Source organism: Lissotriton vulgaris, chromosome 4_1 (assembly GCF_964263255.1).
Source record: "Lissotriton vulgaris chromosome 4_1, aLisVul1.2, whole genome shotgun sequence".
In the NCBI taxonomy this organism is placed as follows: Eukaryota; Metazoa; Chordata; class Amphibia; order Caudata; family Salamandridae; genus Lissotriton; species Lissotriton vulgaris.
This window is the reverse complement of record NC_141691.1, coordinates 199,477,133-199,498,350: the sequence shown is the minus strand read 5'-3', so window position 1 is coordinate 199,498,350 and position 21,218 is coordinate 199,477,133. Positions and strand designations below refer to the sequence as shown.

Sequence of the window (21,218 nt, the reverse complement as noted above, 5' to 3'; positions counted from 1 at the left end):
TCCTGTGGCTGAGAGGATGAAGTTCAAGTCACTTTGAATTTGCCCATAGGGCTCTCTGTGATAATGGAACTTTGATCACCCACCCCCTGCTGTCTTTCTACACTCCTGCGAGATCGCTGCGCTCCACTAATGCCTTTCTCACTAAAGTCCCTGCTATTAAGAAAGCTAGACAGGGAGGGCGAGCCTTTTCATTTAATGCCACTAAGCTGTAAAATAGCCTTCTGCTTTCTATTCGCTCTGTTAAAAAAGAACTTCCATCCGTAAACTACTGAAAATGTGGCTCTTCCAAAACAGATCTTTGTAAAATGTCTGTGATGCACTCTTATCGTTGAGAGGCCTACGGATAACTATGCGATTTATAAGTGCTTTCAGAATGGAATAGAATATTTGGAGTATGCATTGGGACAGCTGCTAGTTCATGATAGGATGGATTTGTTGTCTATTATGTTGTATCATTTCACTACTGACTTGAGGGGACACTTATTTATTTGTCTTTCAGCACTCCATTGGAGTGCATGTGAGTACATATCTTTCCTTAGTTTCTCCCCCAACTTGTTCCTCCATCCAGCTCCCCATTTAAATGATTTATATTAATAATTATAATTCATATTATAATAATAATATTTATGGAAATTGGGTTACTGATTAAGGGGATGAAACTCTACTCAAGCACAAACCTCAAGTTCTGTCCAGGTGAAACACAAACAAACCCCAAATGAACCTGTGCTTAACACTGTGGTATCTTGGCACAAAGCAGTCAGGCTTAACTTAGAGCCAATGTGTAAAGTGTTTATGCAGCAATTCCAACATTACAAAAGTGAAAACACAACACAAGAAAAATCCCACACACATTTTGAAAAATAGAGTTACATTTAATAAATGATTTGAGAACATATTGACAAAAGTCCAATCAGAAGAACTGGGGTTCTGCATTTTTAAACTTTGAGTAAAAGTAGTGTCTAGAAACATAAAGCACCAACTGTGTTTATATGGTCATGCCCGACCAGGACACAGTCACAGGTTCAGTCTGACCTTGATGCATCACACAGGGGCGACTACAATGAGGCTACGGACTGCGATGAGGAGTCCTGCACTTGGAATGTGTGCGCGGCAGCAGTTCAAATGCGTAGTTGCGAAGAGTTCCATGGCAATGCATCAGTTCCGTTCATAGGACAACAGCAGGGCTGGCAGAGCATCTTCAGGCCCACGTCTAAGGGTACAGGAATGGGGTGGCACCACTTGGGGGGGAGAGGACTCAAAACTGGCAGAGTCCTGGTGCTGGGGTCAACGTTGTTGGAGCATGTTCTTTTCCTGAGGTTCTGATCAGGAGGCCAGCCAATTGACCCTTGGAATTACTCTAGTGGTTCTGAATCTAGATGCAGGTCTAGTCCTTCATTAAGGCAGCAGGGCAGCAGAGTTGTATTCTTTTGGCAGAGCAGCACAACAGTCCTGAGTCTTCCACAGGCCCAGAGGTGTACTGAAGAGTTGGGTCTGGGGGTGCCCACTTTGAACTAGGATAATGTCCCAGAGATGCTTGGAAGCTCCTGCCTGCTTATCCCAGTCTCAGATTGTCTGGGGTCACAATAGACTAGTGTCAAACCCTTAGGGATTGTGCTCAGGTAGAGACTTTGTGATGTGGAAGTGTGGTACTTGACAGCTCCTCCCCTTCAGAAATGGCCCTTTCTGCCAGCCCTGATGGCCCTTTGTTTCTCTGTCTGAGAGCAATATACAAAGACCAACTGCAGCTTCAGCGAGTCAGGTCATCCGGTAAACAAATGGTTAGGACAAGAAAATGCCAACTTTCTAAAAGAGGTATTTTCAGAATTGTGCCTTAAAATCCAACTTTACAATTAAAGGGGTCTTTACATGACAATTGTTTAGTCACCGAATTTGATAATCCTACCTGCTCCCAATTGAAAGTTATCATTTATAAAAATATAATAAGTTAACCCAATGTTATCATAAGCAAGAGGGAGGCCTTGCAGTGGTGAAAAACTAATTTGAGAGGTCTTCACTAACAGGACATGTAAAACTTCAAAGTACATGTCCATCTTTCTAAATATACTTTACACTGCCATATGGGCTATGTAGGGCATACCCTAGGGGTGACATATGTTTCAAAAGAATGTTTTGGGCCTGGAAAGAGTTTTATCTTGCCAGGCCAAATGGCAGTTAAAAAATGCACATGCAGCCAACAATAGCAGGCCCAAGACATGTTTAAAGAGCTACTTGAGTGGGTGACACAATGACTGCTGCACGCCCCCTAGTAGTATTAAATGTACAGGCCCTGGGTACAAGTAGTACCGCTTTACTAGGGTCTTACAAGTAAATTAAAAATGTCAGTTGGGTGTATGCCATTGTTACCATGTTGAAAGGAGAGAGCACAAGAAATGTCAGGTCCAACAATTGATATTATTACTAGTAATATATTTATGAGTGCAAGGCAGCTGCAAAGTGCTTTTGGACATTCACTTCATTTGTTTGCAGTCCTGTCTCATTCCTTTTTTACTTTTTCTTACCGAATTTACTACTCTAAAATGGCTGATAACTATGCTGGAAAGGCAAATTAAAAATGGCAACATAGCCACTGGTTCATTATGACGCACACACACTTATGGATCACAATGTATGTGTCATACAAGCATTATGACCAATGCGCTTGCAAACATATGCATCGGAGACCATCCTGGAATGACTTCATGTGCTAACCTGAGGCCCGAAGTACACATGTACCACAATGCATGTGTCCACAGCAGTGGTCATCTTGGAATGGCTTGTTTCTAATAGAAAGCCCATTTCAAGATGCCATCCATGTATTTGCATGTGTGTGCATGACTTATGACTCATGTGTTTGTATATGTTTTGATGCACCAGAAGCCATTTTGGCAGAATGCCAATGCAAAAGAGCATTGACAAAACCAATACTGCAGCCTTTAAGAGCCTTTAAGAGCAGAAAAGGTTGGCTTTGCCATTGTTTCTTTTTCAGTCTGCTGGTGTCTCCCTTCAAAACAAATGAAATAAACGTGAACTGCCCTTTCAAGAATATGCTATCATATGGGCAAGCGCCAGCTCACTCCAGAATAACAATGGCAATTACAACTACTGTCTGTTAACAAAACATGTGGCTCTTAACCTCCTCAAAGTACACAGTGAGCCAATATGTCTTAACAATTTAACATGCTGAACAAGACATATTGGCGCCAACTGCAGTATGCAGCGTTGTAGGTATTTTGAGGGCTGGCAATTTCATTAACTAAATGTTGTTGATAATTGGCATAAAAGCTATCATTTGAGTTGCTACGTCAGTGCTCTCTGCCTTGTAATGTTCCAGTCTTTTCCACAGGCAGATAATGTGCCACTTTATCAATCGCCGTGGCAGCTCTGATGGGCATTTCTGAAAGAAAGTAATCATATTTTAAGACCTGAACATGTCACAAGAATAGATGTTACTAAATGATAGGTTTGATGTGTTGTTTTGCAGTTTGCACCAGGGGTCAGCAAAAGATTTTTTCGTAAAATGAAGAACCTAATTGCGGCTTATCAGAAACCGGATCAGGGTATTGCTGTGCCTTTGATGTACCCTGTAGAGAAGAATCCATCGTCCGAGCATGCACAGGACAAGGTAACTAAAGCTTTACGTTGAAGCTTTTTGTACACTCACAGCATGTTATACATTGCCTTTTTTGTTATAGCGCTTGAATTAAAGGATTTAATTTATAGGACTTCAGTAAGCGAAATCCTTGTTATTGACGGGTACCATCCATACATTTACATTTCCCTCCTGAGTCAAATGCACAAAGCAGTCATTATATTGAGGTGGGCCTTGGATCATAATTCAAGTTCTTCAAATCTGTATCCTCTAAGGATAAGTGCACATAATATATACTAACACGTTAAAATTGATTAAAGAAATTAACACAATGTATACAGAACTACACAGGCTGCAAATTGATATTCATACATGTATTATCTTGGCCCTTAAGGAGCAACAATGTACTGTGCGGGTTGAAATTCATGCATTGTGCACCACGTAATATACATTGGATACTCAAATAAACATGACATATACTCAGAAAACCTAGTGCCCCAAATCAAAAAGGCTTTTATAAACATTCAAAGTAGTACCCCTGTAGGACAACTTCCTGCCCTCATAAATGTCTTTGTGAATTTACCTCATAGTTTTAATAGAGATGATTACGAAAAACGATTTCACGAGAGCCTGTGATATGTGTGAGATGTAAATAACGCTAAAAATGGAACACAAATCATTAATTTAGGATTAGTTTAAAGATCATATGGCCAATTTACAAAGTTGCTATTGATTACGGGAAAAGTACTATTTCACATACTCATAAATGTCTTTGTAAATTGGCACAACAGTATTTTGGAGACAAACTCTCTTTTTCTCTCTCTCCCTCTCTCTCTCTCTATCTCTCTCTCTCTCTCTCTCTCTCTCTCTCTCTCTCCCTCTCTCTCTCTCTCTCTTTCTCCCACTATCTCATGGACATATCTCGCATTGAACCCTCCAGTTAGGCCCTTAAATCTCTCCACTCCCACTCCAGCCCCATTTCTTCTTCACACCGGATACTTCCTCACACATCTCGCACACCACAGCACCTACAGTGCTGCACTCAAACAGTTTCAGCTGCCAATGGCAGCCTTCTTTCCTCTCCAGGTGCTCACATACACGGTGTGACTAATAGCATGGGGCTGCTGTATAACCTACCACCTTGCATCTTTGTCCCATAGAGATCAGTTATGTTACAGGACCAGTAAGGCCAATCATGCTCTGTGCCGTTGTTGGGGGGTAGGGTGCTTTACAGGTGTGCTTTTTGTCTGACTGCCACTCTTAAAACTCAGAGGTATGCAGCACTAACTCCTTCCTGCATTTTGTGATTGAAGTTAAGCGCAGCCAATATCCTAAAGGACATTAGTAGCAGCTGAGGAGCTACCAGTAGCTCCTGAGCTACTTGTTGGAGATACCTGACCTGAGTGCATCTCACGAGTTAAGAACTATATTTGGTGTATGAAGTATTACAATTAATACTGGACTTAGCGCCCTGTTAGCTGGACATCTAGGCCCTGACCACTATAAGATGTGATCCATCTACTAGTAGATTACTGATGTTTAGATTAGGTTTTGCTTTGGAACTGCTGCAGCTTTTGCCCAGGAGAAGGATGCTTAGGTCAACTTGGGTGATAGATGTGGGCTACAATGTTCTCTGCTGTACTATGCATCATCGGTTCATTGTTTTAAAACTCAATAAAGTTAATTATCAACATGGGTGTGGGTTGCGGTCGGTCTGTATGCAGCCTGGGGCAGGCTATAACACTATCCCTGTACCGATCCTCACTGTTTCTAAATACAAACAATAACATCTTGCCTAACCCTATGAATGCGTTTCCAAAAGACCCCTTTCCTTCCGATTCTTTTCTTTCCACTCCATTCCAGAATCCTAAATTTCTTTATCCAACAGGATCGGTACAGTGGCACCAGAGTCAAACACTCATACCTCCTGCTATTCATCCCTATCTCTCTGAAATCTCTTATCGAGAGAATGGAGACAACCGATGGAGGCAGGCGGCCTTACCGCTAGCCACTCCTTATAATATTCCGACCTACAACAGGTTTAATGCTCTTTCTGGGTTAGATATTAACGACTGACTCCCCGACTTGCACTTGAACAGAGACCTCTCACAACCCTCTAATACAGAGATGACTCTACCATCTATAACATGTATTATCCCTGAAAAAAAGCCAACCCAGTCTACTTTAACTCCTGATATAGCTAACTGTCCAATAACAAAACATCATAAGATAGATGCTTTGGTAACGGAGCGACCGGCCTCCGCTACCCAGGAGGCTGTAGATCCGACACCTGATATAAGCAATGCTGCTGACCCCACATCAAATACCGTGCAGATCCATTTCATATTTTGGAATATTGCAGGCCTTTCCGCAAAAAAGGCAAACCCTGATTTCCTGAGACAGATCAATTTGAGCGGTTGTATCTGCCTTCAGGAAACTTGGGCTATAACCCCAATACACATGGTGGGCTTTAAAACTTATTGGACACCTGCAAAGAAATCAATCTCTGGCAGAAACAGTGGAGGCTTGGTTACCTATATTACAAACACCCTTCCTGTGGATGAGGTACTCCCCCTAAGACTCGATGTGAACTTTCAGATCATAGTAATAAAGGTCACTAAACAAAGACTTTATCTAATTGTCAATTTCTATAATAATCTAGCTGAGGTAGATATGATTTCTCTTCTCCCAGAGATTTCGGCAATTCTACAAGAACAACGTACAAAATATATTAAACAGACATTCACGGTAATCTGGGGAGGAGATTTCAATCTTCACCTATGTACTAACAGCAATAACAATAAATGTGGGATCAGTGATGAGGCTGACGTAAATCTCACGCATTTCACGCACTCTAATGTGGGGGAAATAATGACTGAACTCATGGCTGAATTAGATCTCAGCTTCGCTAACGAAATAAAAACTCCACCTGTCTCTTTCCAGCCCACATTTAATGGAAGAGGTCTAACAAGCCTTATAGACTTTATACTAATCACAACATCCGCAGGACGTGCCATAGAAGAATTTGAGGTCCTTAAAAATCCTTTGAGTGACCATTTTCCAATAGCTATGGGTCTTGCTGAAATAAAAATAAATAAATCATATGATACCATGACCGCCTTAAACCAACGTGAGCTAGCATTAGGCTCCTTGAACGGCTATACACTGAAGTGGGGTAGTATTGATAAGGAAACAACAACCAGAAAAATAGTCACACACAATCAAGTTGACATTATAAACTGCCTGGACCCCACTACACAACCAAGGGAAGTCATAAAGAGCTTCCTGGTAATCCTAAAAAGTATACAAAAGGAACTAACCAGGACGTACAAACTAAACCCTAACACAAAGAAAGGCTGGTTCAACACAGCATGCACAAAAGCATCCTCATCTTTAAAGGAAGCCCTGAATAGTGACCATAGGGACAAAGCCAAAATTAGTAGACTTAGAAAGGAGTACACGGTTGCCCTAAATAATTGGAAAAAAGAATTAAAAGCCGAACTATGGTCCCGCCTTACCCAAAGCTCAGAACTAAAACACAGTACTACGTTCTGGCAAGTAGTCCGTTCCCCATTTCTAACAGATAAAGACAATTCCCCCTCTATTGATGTCGCAATAAGCGAACAAGAATGGGTGAGACACTTTACAAAAGTCTTCTCTAAAGACCAGATAGAAGACATAGACCAACTTGAACCTACGTTACACATCACTTACCCAATAAATCTTCAGCTCTCTCATGAAGAGGTTCAAAAAGCTTTAAAATTCTCAAAAACAGCCAAAGCCCCTGGACCGGACGGCGTTCCCGTCGATATTTTCAAACACCTCCCAGATTTATGGACTCCCCTATTAACCAACGTCCTCAATGCCACTACTGAAGTGGGCCTTCTAGATTCTTGGAGAACATCGACGTTGGTACCAATATTCAAAAAAGGAGATCGAAACAGTCCATCATGCTACAGACCGATCTCCCTCCTGGACTCGCTAGGAAAGATGGCAGGAAGAATACTCCTTGAGCGTCTCCAGGAATGGGCCACTGACCATAGAATCATTTCAGACCTACAATATGGTTTCCGGGAGGGGCTAGGAACCGTTGACCAGGCCCTAAATCTGTCTTTATTGGCGGGCAAATATGTGGAAGCTAAAGGCTCTACCCTTCACATGGTATATGTAGATCTCTCCGCAGCGTTTGATTGCGTGGCACATTCAACGCTGTGGAGCATCATCTTGAAGATGGGAGCTCCTACTCCAATAGTGGACTTTCTTCGAGAATTGTACACAGGTACTACAGGCAGGGTAAGATTCGGGGTGAGAGGCGAGCTCACGGACACCTTTAGGGTGGAAAAGGGGGTCAGGCAGGGGTGTGTACTGGCCCCCTTTCTATTCACCCTTTATACGAATGGCTTGGAGGCTGCCATGCTCCAAGGCAGCAAAGATCTTCCTTTGATAGCACGTCGGCAGATACCAGCGCTCCTATATGCCGACGATGCTGTCATTTTAGCAAGAACGCCAATTGAACTACAACAGGCTTTGAATAGATACTCCATCTTCATGGCAAGCCTGAATCTGAAGATAAACGTAAAAAAAACTTACACAATGCATGCAGGGGAGAAAAGAAACGCAAAAAATAGGAAACTGTATGTACAGGGTGAACATGTGGATAGGACTACAACCTATCCCTACTTAGGGATTGTTATTGATGAAAAATTCAACTGGAATCCAGCTGTCATCGCAAGGAAACTGTCATTTCTTCGAGAGACATCATCTCTAAAAAGCTTCTCACAAAGACTGGGGCAGCGACCACCCAAAGAACTGTTACAAATTTATAACTCAAAATGCCTAAGTACGGCAACATACGGGGCGGGGATATGGGGTTTTGCAAATGTGGACTCAATACAAAAAATCGAGAACTCTTTTTTGAGATATCTGTTGGCGGTACCAAAAAGTTGTTCGACTTTTGCCTGCCACACAGAGCTTGGCATTGACTACGTCACTGACATTATAAAACTACAGCCAATAATGCTGTGGCGTAGAATATGGGTTACTGAACAGTGTCAATTGACTAGGGCGATCATCCAAGACATCCTAAAACTGGATCAATATAAGAAAATCAAATGGCTGTCCTACGTCAAAGCGCTACTAACAGATTTAGGTTACAGGAAGTATTTTGATCATCCACTATTGATAAAAGAAATCCCCAAAAAGAACTTAAAAAGGGAATGTCTTCTTTATCTGGGTCAGGTACGATTACTATCGGAGATCCACAAACCATCTGTCCAACACTCATTACTAGCGCAGACTGTGTTTAATGCAGAACCCTATTTGAACTTCAAACTAACACAATATGAAAAAATGCTGCTCACCCGTTTCAGATTTGATCTCTTTCATTTAATGGTTGCATTTCCAAAGCAAAATGTCTGGTCATCTACATTTTCTATGTGCCCCTGTGATCTGCAGTCCCCACAAACAACTATCCACACACTGTTATTTTGTAAGTTTTTTACTGAACCCCGTAAACGTTGGATATTGCCCATCCTGAAATTCTGGGGCCTACGACAGTGTCGTCCTGCATACCTGGCACTTCAGTACCTTGAAAACGTAAATTATGCCAAAGCGATTGCACTTTTTCTCAAGTTTTGTATACGTCATCGTACAAATCTCTGAGCATAAACTATACCGTTGCTTTGCACAACTGAAAGAAAGCTAGCTAACAGGAAAACAGTAGGTTAATTTAAAACTGAAAAGCTTACATAAACTGAGATGTTGCTGCTCGTTTTAATTACTTTTTAACAAACGTATTTTTTAATGATTTTATATTTTGTAATACTTGTATTTTACTCATTGTGAACTTTTATGGTGTTTTTCTTAAAACTACCGAATAAAGTTATTATTGAATTGAATTGAATACTGGACTTAGCGCCCTGTTAGCTGGACATCTAGGCCCTGACCACTATAAGATGTGATCCATCTACTAGTAGATTACTGATGTTTAGATTAGGTTTTGCTTTGGAACTGCTGCAGCTTTTGCCCAGGAGAAGGATGCTTAGCTCAACTTGGGTGATAGATGTGGGCTACAATGTTCTCTGCTGTACTATGCATCATCGGTTCATTGTTTTAAAACTCAATAAAGCTAATTATCAACATGGGTGTGGGTTGCGGTCGGTCTGTATGCAGCCTGGGGCAGGCTATAACACTATCCCTGTACCGATCCTCACTGTTTCCTGGTGCTGCAATAGACACCGTGCCATGGACTCAGTGTCAAGCAGCCCTTCAGGAGGTCTGTACATTTGGAAAAGGTTGGTGAGTCAGACAGTAAAGGTTCATGTCAGGACAGTGCTACCAGCGTCCTTAAAAGGTAAGCTTGAAAGAAAAAGAAAGTATTTACATTTTCTGACAATAACTCCAAAAATTGTGCATAGGCTGTGCTGTTAAGAGACCCTACATTCTGTGCATTCCCTAATATGTCCTGCATGTTTAAGATAAGAACACTTATCAAGTTGTAAAATATAGGTTTGAACTTCCCGTTGAAAGTTGAAAGTATGAGGACACAAGTCCCAGGAGGAAAATTGCTCTTCGCTAATGAGACAATAGTGAATGAAAGTGTCACTTATACCATAACACATAACATAACATCTAATTTTAAAGCGCACGTTCACGGGTATCTTGGCTCTCAATAATATTTGTTTACCTGTTATACAGAGTCTCATGGCAGCTATTTATAAAACCTAACAGAAAATCAAGGATTGTGTTGTGTGAAAATTGAACATGAATTTATGTTACTTTGCAAATTGCTGCTGAAAAGGTGCAATGTTAATTCAAAGTTGTCCACTGTCTGCATCTTGAGTTCCTTAATTTATAATCCGTTTTATTCTGTAATGTATGTGACCTTAACAATGGCGGCGCATTCTATATGTAGTTTTATTCCCCACTTATAAATGCGATTCTTCACTTAACACATTGCAAAGAAAGTAGCAGGACTGGATGAGGGGAAAGGTAGATCTCTTTTTTTGGGGTGCCGAGATCACTGCTGACACATGGTCCCAGAGAACTGATAAAAACTGAGACCCTACTACCTGGCTGAGATTTTCAGTTTGGAGTGAAAATCAGGGCCGGACTAAATGTCTGAGCAACGTCAGTGGCTAAAGAACACAGCTTTTTCCGTGGTTCTTAGATGTGCTCAGTGATGCGGGACCAGGACTGAGATTTATGCAGAGGCCAGTGCATAGCAGGCACGCAACACCCATTGGGCTCACCAGGCTTCATCCCCCCCCCCGTTATGTGTGTCAGTCCGGGCTGATAGAGCTTTGCGGGCTGGCGTCACTCTAATTGCAGCCACACCCGAGTACTTCACAGGTCTTTAAAATACAATTTACTTGTTAATGAGGCTTTTGTTGTCTTTTCACCCCTTCTTAGAACCACTCTGCCTATGGTTGGAAGAATTAGCCCCCCCAAAATCTTTTTCAGCATACCCCCCCCCCCCTCCAACCCTCCAGAATTTGGCTCTAGTTGCCCGCCTGATGCATAGGGTCATTGAAGTCATATACCAGTGAGTACTTCAGGCTTTATGATGTGTTAACACTGAGGTTGGTTATATCCTGTAACAATTTATTGTTGCCTTCAGATAACCTGACTCAGATATATGAAATGAATCATTAAGTGAATTGCTTTGCAATTACATAGAAGAATGAGGTTGTTAAATTGGTTTCTTAAAGGTGTTAGCATGGACTCCTTGAACATACATTCAAAGGAACAGTGACTGAAGAATGGGCACAAATAACACCCAGGCATTTCACAGTCCATCGAGCAACTTCGCATCCTACCCTATTTTCCCATTCCACGGTATAAGGTCTATTGTAAAAATAAGGAAAACGCCATCAATGTTACTGTCAGAAGTTATATTCAATTCAATAATAATCTTTATTCGGCAGTAATCACAGCCATAAAAGACACCACAGTTAAAAACAGTATCAGAAATTTTTTTAACAGCATATCGTCCAGGTATACAACATCCAAGGTTGTCTTTGGCCTTGGTACAATTATATTAAAATGAGTCCAAAAAAATGCACATACAAAAAATAAAGACTGTTACACATTCATTAAGATCATTAGTGCAAACAAACAGAGACCCCTCTAAACATCAGTACTGTCACAAGTTTCTTGATTTAAATAGTGCTCTTAAAAAACTGATAATAAAAAGGGTTTGATCATTTGACATTAATTGCAAATGTAAAAGTGCTACATGAGCTTGCCTACACCCCATTTCTTTTAAGTAGGGTTTGAGATACAATCGCCTGGGAAGGGTATAATATTTACATTAAAATACAAAATGTAAGGTATCCTGTGGAGACCTATTGTCGCAGCCACAGGGACCTCTCTCTTCTATACGCTGAACAAAACCTCAATGGGATACCAATAGATGGTGGAGCATATTTGATCTAAAAAGGTGATTAAAAATCTGTCATGGGCACTGGTTAAAATGGAGAGATAAGTCTTCATACCCTGTACTGACTTAACTAAGGCAAATCCTCTCACAGTAGAGTTTCTGAATTCCATGCTCTCTCGGTCTACCATGGCTTTTTTAAGAAATAAATCTTTGACCAGATTTTTATCCTGTTTCCTTAGTTGGTCATACTTTATAAAAATATCTAGAGTTTCCTTTATATACCTTAGCCATGGAATTTCGAGAGCATTTTTAAGTGAAAGGCAATCCTGGTTTACTCCCTGGTTTAAAGATGCCTCTTCATTAGACCAGACTTTCACCTAGCACAACAGGGGCTTAACAGCGACTAAATCGGATATGTACTTAATACCTAATTCAGTGTGTACAGTATAAGACTGAGTGCCATGAGGAACTATCAGCAACCGTCCTAAAATGTGTTTTGCGCCATCTGAATTTTATCAGAAGTTATAGGTTTTTCTACATCATTTAAAGTGTGGGAATGCATAATTTTTATTGGTGCACTTTTAGATGATTGTCTAACAGCTTTATGATCTTATTGTTCAATTTGCAATACTTTACTTTAGCACTAGGCAGGACAACATTCACTAGCTTTATCTGTGGCACCTATACGTTACGCATCTCAATTTTCATGAGCTTTTACATGGGAATACTGCTCATCTTAAAAATAAATTCTAGGTCGCTGGTTGTGAAAAATCTTGTATCAAAATACAGAAAAGGATCAACAAAATGAACCACAGCTCAATAGAAGCTAATATAAGGAGGTGGTCAGAGATGTTAATAGGGCAAATTTTAAATCTGAGAATTGTATGAAAGTGGATTATTAGTAGGTGAGAGTATTCACCTTTAACTAGTAATAATACCACAATCACTAATGAGTTTCTGTAAAGTTTCAATAAATTATCCTTTTTTAGCTATACTCTTCATAGCTTGTCAAAAGCAGCCAGCATTAACTTAATAGACAGATATGTGTAAAATATTTAATATCATCAAAACAGTAAATAAGTAAACGATACAACACAATAAAAATCCAACACCAATTTATCCCCCCAATAATACTTCTATCTTTAATTGATACCAAAACAACAAACATCCAATGTAGAGAACTGGAGATATGAAGTTATAAAGATAGAATCAAAATTGTGCACTCTAGTGCCAAAAAGCGTAAAGTACCTCTTGCCGCTATCTGGTCACTCTGGCTTGGGACAAAGTCAAACTTTTAGGAAATCACAATGACGCGCAGGTCGGTTAGACTGAGTGTTAGATCCTGGTCAAATGTTTACCTCAGACTTAGTCTGTTTCTTGACGTCGCATCCTCGGGGTCCTAGGATCTGGAGCTTGAAACAACAACAGCAGCCTGCATCTGCACAATGCCTCGGTGCGCCTCTGGAAGTCTTTGTCCTCGGCATCAACAATGAGGCTCTCTGGAGTTTTCAGTGGGACAAACCCGCGCAGTCAGGCTAGTTCACGGGTCAACAACAGCGGCTTGACTCTAGATGTTGAGCCGGTCTTCTTCTAGATCCTTTCAGCGAAATGTTGTAGAAAGTTCCCAAACTTTCAGATCTGGTTCCTTGTTGGTTCCTTTGGGGAGAGTAGCACCAGCCAAGCGACTGGATTGTCTCTTGGTGGCTTGGACTCAATTTCCCACAATGCACTTGCACAGTCCAGGAAGAATCCTGTTGCAACTTGTCAGCTGAGGTGATCCTCTATTTGGCCTTGCAGGTGACTTCATCCAGCTCTGTTTTACCTGTTGCTGATCAGGGAGTCCACTACTTTTTCATTTGAGTCAGGCACAGCCCTTTGTTTGTGGAGCCTCAAGAGCGCAGCAGGTACAGTCATTTTGAGTGCTAACCTTCTGTGGTGGGGTCCAACGGTCCAGCTGGTCAGTCCTTCTTCTTCTGTTCCAGTCAATGTTCTGAGATTCTCATGCATATCTCCCATATTTATCCTCCATTCTGGGCTGGCAAGAGAGCGGGGAACACCCCAACCCATAGGGGTGAAGTTACGTCTCTCTTCTATGACCTCTTCCTGTGAAGTGTGGCATATTTTTGACCCAGAATGCACTGTTCTCAAAAAGCTACGATCTGACTAAACTTCTGTTTCAGCCCCTGTCCTAATTTAGGGGCCGATTATGATGGCGGACGGACCTGAGTCCGTCCGCCACCATAGTGTAGGAGGGAACCTCCGCATGGCCTGCGGAGTTCCCTCCTGTGCAATTAGGATGTGACCGCCACCCTGGCGGTCACATCCTCTATTTTTACCATTGCAGCGGGTGCAGCTTCTAGCTGCATCCGCCGCAATGGTAAAAATGCATACTTTGTATTTGTATGCAGAAAGCGGCAGGCACTGCACGAATTCTGCGGAATTCTGCATACAAATGCAGGGGGGTACCATAGGTACCCCCCATGTGCACCCCCAACCCCCCTTCACCCAGGGGGCCCCCGCAGTGAAGTTACACATGCTTTTCCACGGCGGAAAACCCGCCGCGGAAAAGCATTTTTGACAGCCCATCCTAATATGGCTGACGGTGTCTGAGAGACACCGTCACCATATTAGAACTTTTCCGCCGCGGTTGTAAGCCAACCGCAGCGGAAAAGCTGTGGATGGAAACCAGGACCCACCAGCCATCCTAATGTGGCGGTGGGTCTTCTGTGGGTCCGCTGCGGTTTTTCCGCATCCTCCTGGCCGGCGGTGCCTTCTGCCGGCCCGGAGGATGCGGAATAACCGCAATCCTAATCTGCCCCTAAATTAAGAGGGCGCTCTCACCTGGCTGGGGATCAAAGTATTGGGGTCCAGCCTGGGTCCTGGGACATCTGTTCTTCGGTCTTTGAAGCCCAGCTTATCTCCCCAGCCCCCTTCTCCTCTCTGGCTTCTCCAGGAAGCAAATCTCCTGCTACCAAATGGCTGTATTGTTTCAACCCGAGGCCTCTCCAGATCTACTCAGGTAGCAGCTTGGCTCAGGCTGCCAAAGGCTGGCCAATCAGAAGAGGCTGCTATAGGGATGTTTTAGGTAATTTCAGGATAGTAAGTCCTAAAACTACTTTCGTTTATAGGTATAAGAAATCCAACCTTGGAAAGTTGTGGGATTAATTCTAACCAATATTTTGATAGTTTGTATGATACTGCTTGCTGGCTCCAATTAAAAGATAGACTTTATTACATTTAATAAAGCCTTCCCATGTTAGTCTGAGGGTCCAGCAGCACTACAATAGGGAAAAACAACATTGGCTGTTTTTCCCTACCAGGGAATATAAACATCTTTCATATTGCTCCCTTAAGGTCTGCCCTAGGTGCCATTAGGGCCCTTAGGGCACCTAGGGCAGACCTTAAGGGGAACTAATAAATGATAAAAAGATAGTTTTGGACTTTTGAAGTACTTTTAATTCCAAAATTCGAATTTAGATGCAGTTTTTGAAAAGTAGCCTGCTGACCAGGTCTGGCTTTAAAATGACATCAGACACTACAGCAGTACACCCTTAAGTGCATTAAGTCTACTGGGGTTTCTAAACTTACATGTCCTACCATATACTGGGACTTAAAGGTAGGTTGTTTTGGCCAATTAGAATTATACCAATTACCTATGCCTTTTAGTGACAGAGCACTTGTCCTGGGCCTGTTTGCTATGTTGCTTGTATGGGGCAAATCTGGTTTACACTCTTTCTCTCTTTCCATCATGCCAGCCCTCTGAGTTGGATCCATCAATCTCTACTTCCCTTCTTGTGTCTATATCGCTGTCCTGTCTTAAACCTCAACTAACAGGCCAATACAAAAGGTAACTTACACTTGTGAGTGGTTTATAATTGTAATTCACTTTTGCACTTTGGAGTACCTTTACTACTTTTGACTATTCACAAAATGTGAGTGTTAAGTTACTCAGAAGTGTGGAGTTATATGTCCCCAACCCAGGAAATGGGGGTTGAGCCAACTTTACTGGTTTAAGTTACTACTACCACAATGAAACAGTAGTAAGTCTATGTGAGAAAAGTGGGTTACTATATGGTGTCGTTGTGGGATCTCACCTTGTATTAAACTCACCACCTGTAGTGTGTCAAGTCTGATTTGGTTGAAAAACCTGAGTTCAATCCTGGGTAGCTGTGGCTCTGAGCAGGCAGGCTTCATCAAAAGAACAAGTGCAAAGCATTAAGAAGTACCAAATACAGTCAAATAGGAACAAAATTAGAAACAATAAACATCTGATGCCAGTGTATAAACATAGGTTGAATATGATCTTCCAAATGACATCTCAATCACAAAAATCCATAGAAGGATTCCTGAACTATGAATTTTTAAAGGAACAAAAAATCACTGCTCTTTCATTTAATGTAACAAATCCCTGTAATGGACTGTGCCTGCGGTCAAACATTGCAAACATCGGTAAACTTTTATAAAGTTGTAAAGTACTACTCAGGCCCACTTTGGAGCAACAAACTCAGGCATGGAGCATGTCCAAGGGTCCAAGGAGGCTTGGGTGGACAGCTACCTTGCAATCAAAGTAATCTCAAGTCCACTTCCAGGCTAAATGGACACACCATCATAGACTATAATGGAGTGGTCCTAATGAAGAGATACGGCATGCTGAAGATGCTGAACAATGCATAAGAGGCTGATCCAGTGATGGAGATCTTCCTGGGAGGTTACTCCTTGGTCGACAGTCATGATGGGGCATAGGGATTTTGCTTTTGTATTGTACCCTACAACTTTGGTTTATTTGAATGAAAACAATATACATGATTTGTTTTTATCTTCTTGTGTACTCCTGTTTCCCTATTTTTGTCCCCGTTGCAACACGAATTTATTTGATTAACAATACATGCCTGTCTTGGGATTCATTCCATTTGCCAACGAGTAACTTCATGGCCATTTAATTTAAAAAATAATTCCCTTTCCAGCACTTCACCTTATATATTATGGATACCCTGGCTTCAGAGGGGGGATATTGTGTTGCCCATCCTTTATATGCTGATTTATGTATTGTTTGGCATATAGCTAGCCCGGAAAGCAATATTGTGCCAACTCCCTGGACAGCAGAATACTTTTCCTGGTATGTGAAGCTCCTTAGCCTACACTCTGGGACTACACACACCTGTTTGGTAACTGTTATCTCCTCTCCATCCCTAATGCTAGTCTGTCTGCAAGAATAAAAGAGCAGCCCCTTTCATGTGTGTCCAGCATTTGCCCTTCAAAGATGGCTTTACTGTTTGCGCTTACACTCTGTTTGGCTTTCCTGCCCGGGAAATGTCACATCTCCTCCAACAGCAGGCCCTTTGTGTTCATTTCTGAGAATCATTCACTCCTCCCCCAGGAAGGCCGAAAGAAGGCTGTCTTGTGAACAGAAGGCTGTCTTGTTTCAACAGTACACATTCAATGAAAAACTTTGGGCAACAAAGTGACTACTTTCTAAAGTTGCTATTTGACCATGAGTTAAATAAAAATTTACTCGACCATTAAGTCCGGTTTACTGTAACAATTCTTTAATAAGAAGAAAAAGACAACCTGGCTGTCAGTTTATAAGCCACTATTTATTTAGGCGGACAAACGCTAAGACTATTAAGTTCTTGAGTATTGAGTGTCTTAATCACATTTTTTTTATAATGTTAGACACATTTATGGAACATTTTATGGAACATTTTACTCATGTCTGAGTTAAATACACTTTTAATACACAACAACTGTGGTACATATAAAGTGCATCCATAAATTAAACTGATGTGACTTGAAAATTGTGCAATCATAAATATATGCACATTTTTAAACATTATACAACAATTGCACTAGCAGAATATTAATGCAAATAATACAGAGCAATTTCATGACTCGTTTCCATTCCCGCAGAACAATCACAGGATTTTCATCAGGGCTAAAGCACAGTGTAACCTGAAATTATAATAGTGCACTTGTTGTGCCTCTCACATGGATTAGATGTTGCGTGTCCAGGACAATTATGTCAGCGGGAGGAAACTGAAAGGATAAAGGTTCAAATTTGTTCACAGCTCGAGTTGTACGGTGATGCTTTCACCATCGTGGTACGAATACCGCACTGATGTAGAGCGCGTGCACTCGTGACAGCCAGCAATCAGGTGTCGCGTTGTTCAAATAAACTAGCCATTTCTTTAAAAGCCTTTTTAGTGCTGATCATGAGTCGTTCTTCGGGATTGGAAACGCGTCATGGAATTGCTCTGTATTATTTGCATTAATATTCTGCTGGTGTAATTTTTGTATAATGTTTATAAATTTGTACATCGTTTAATTTATGAATGCACTTTATATGTATCAAATTTGTTGTGTTTGGAAGTGTATTTAACTCAGTAATGAGTAAAATGTTCCATAAATGTGTCTAACATTATAAAAGAATGTGATTAAGACACTCAAAGCGTAAGAACTAAATAGTAATCATTTTGTCCGTCTAAATAAATAGTGGCTTATTAACTGACATTCAAGTTGTCTTTTTCTTCTTCATTGTATTTACACATCCATACCTGGCATCTGCTTTTAGATGAACCCCCCCTAGTTTTTGCAATTTATAAGTTAGCATTGCTGAGTTGAAAGCATATAACTGCTACTAGCCTTTCTATGGTAAAGGCACCAATGATTAATTTTTACTGCCAGGACATGTAAATTAAGGAACACATTCAATTTTTAAATGTATTACACCCTGTCTTTAGGGCACAATAGAACTGCCTCAGGGGAGATATAAATATTAACAAAGAAGTTTTGGGCTTTGCCGTTACTTTAAATGGCAAAGTCAAGTTAACGGTTGAAAACTGCTCTGCCAGCCAGCAGTTTTGCAGTCCATGAGAGACAATTTTACTTGTAGGCCCGGGGTACCTCTGGTACCTTATACTAGGGCCCTTTAAGTAAGTTACATTAATACCAACTATGGGAAAACCAATCAGACATACACTTGTTAGGGGTCAGAGCACTAGCACTAACGCTTATTTGGAAGGATTCAGTGCACTTTCAGAGTGAAAAACCAGCAACATCAGTCCAAAAATATGTGGTTGATTATGCAAAAAGAGTTACAATTGAAAGGGGATTTAGAGAAAGATGCAGTCAATAGGAGGAATATAGAAAACAATTAGCATTTAGGGAGAATTCTGACATGATGAGGCTTAAGGTGTTTTATGGACGTTGATTTTAGTATTGGCAGTAGGCAGAAGAATGCTTGGATCGGAGCTTTAGATTTTTTAGTGCGGGGATGTTTGAGAAAAGATGCTGGGATTTGCCTCTCATATTTCTTTCCTCTCCAGTAGTTCATAGTTTATCCTTCAGGTAGGTGGGTGATGCAATTTGCAGTGTTATATAGCCAATTCTAGCTTCAAGGAAAAGCCAAATAACTTCATTTGGAATGGGAGTGATATGGCCCAATACTTTTGCCCCTATGACATGTTTAACTGATGAATGTAGGAACACCTTGAGGAGAGTGTATAGTGAGGAAGGTCCGCTAGTCTTGCATTACCTTTGTCCAGGTGTGAGAGCAGTAGTTGATGGTGCTGCTGTCCTCACACCTGTGGGATGGGTCTAGGGTTTGAGTTTATTTGGGAGATGTATTTGAAAGCATACACATTTTTTTCATAATACAATGTCATCTATACTGAAGCATACACCATAGGAGACCAGTGATGGAGCTATTCACAGTTGAATTATTAATTCAAGCCACTTGTGCGCTGTAGGTGGTGATTCATTGGAGTAGCCGAGCAGAAACTGTGTCTTAAAGGGGTGTTTCAGGAAGAAGGACTGATCCAATTCTTACATTTTTCTAATACGTTTTTTACGGTTTAGATGTTGATTGATATCTATTTATGGTTTATTAAGGGGTTTAGGTCTTATCTCTAGTGGATTCATGTGTTATATGGAAAATGTAGTTCATAATGCTTCTGTTTATGAGACATATATTGTCTTTAAAGTTTGCCATGTTTGGCAATGAAGCTAAGTATCAAATTCCTTATATTAATTGTTGTAGAAATATATTTTTCAGAGGGCTTTCATCCTGGACCTTGGGTAGGGTTTTGTATTTCTTTATTGATTTTGCAATTAGAATTTCTTTTCCAATATTAACAGTACACAGGTGTGCTTTTCCATTTCAAGACACCCAATAAAGCATTTTTGAACTTTGGTGAGTCTATTTCTTGCATTTATTTTACATGATCTAACAAGGTTGGTTTGGTGAAATTACATATATAAAACACTGTTGCATCATGCAAGGATCTTAAAAAATCACTTGACCATGTAAGACAAGAAAATTAAATCAGATACCTCAAGCATTATATCTGATGCCCCACCATAACCTATCTACAGGGTCCTAATGACTGATTGTTTTGATATCTTCATTGCATATTACCCATTCAATGGGCTGTTTTCGCGGGGACGTTTCCTCTTTCTCCGGCGGCAGGACTTCGCCGGTTGGTGGCAGGGGGACTCCCTCACTGCAGGAGTCCCGCTCGCCGGCTGATCGCTTCTATGAGAGCTCCCGCTCCTCTGGGCAGTCTCTCCGGACACGGCGCCTCTCCTGGGTTCTGTGAAGATGATGCTGCCTGGGGCCGGTTCCCTTCTCCTCCAGGCCCCGGAGCGCGGCCTCCGTTCCCGACTGCTTCTGGCTTCCAGCTTGTCTGCTTGTCCCGCCCTCGGCCTGCCTGACTTCCGGCCGGGCGGCGGCGGCTGCCAATGGCAGCGCGGCCCGGGTGTGTGGAGGTGGGCACTGCGCCTCCTGGATCTCCAGGCCGGCAGCGGTGATTCTTTTCCGGCAATACGGGGTGGGCTCCCATGGATTAACCCTTACAGCGGGGTATGCACCACGAAAGCCTGCAATTAAGTGGGCTGGCCTTCTGCGCCGCTAAACCTTGACCAACTGGTGGGGCAAATGGCAGCGTGGGCACCAGCCTTAAAAAATAAGCAACAAGGGGGGATCCCCACGTCGGGGAATCCCTCGTGAGGGGCGAAAACAGCTCCGGGCTGCTGCTCAGAAAGGGCAGCACTGCCCCAGACCTCAAGCGCTCCCCAGTACCAATATCCAGCGCTCCTAAGCGCTAGGGCAAAGTCCAGGAGCAAAGTCCTCAGGAAGGTGTGGAGGGGGCAAGCCTGGCCCAGAGCCAGCTCACAGGGTCCTCCTAGGCAGGGAGGCAATCCCCAGTGGCGGTCCTCCTGGTGCCCAGCAGCAGCCCCCCTCAGCAAAAAGGA

General features: G+C 41.9%; 1 protein-coding gene across 2 annotated transcripts in view; it reads left to right on the top strand.

Moving 5' to 3' along the window:
* SH2D1A (SH2 domain containing 1A) overlaps positions 1-21,218 on the top strand; it is a 665,119-nt gene that overhangs the window by 451,997 nt on the left and 191,904 nt on the right. For both annotated transcript variants that reach the window (XM_086966743.1, XM_086966742.1), the window contains exon 3: positions 3,482-3,622. In XM_086966743.1, coding sequence (XP_086822869.1) covers positions 3,482-3,622 — 141 coding nt within the window. The remainder of the gene's footprint in view (positions 1-3,481; positions 3,623-21,218) is intronic.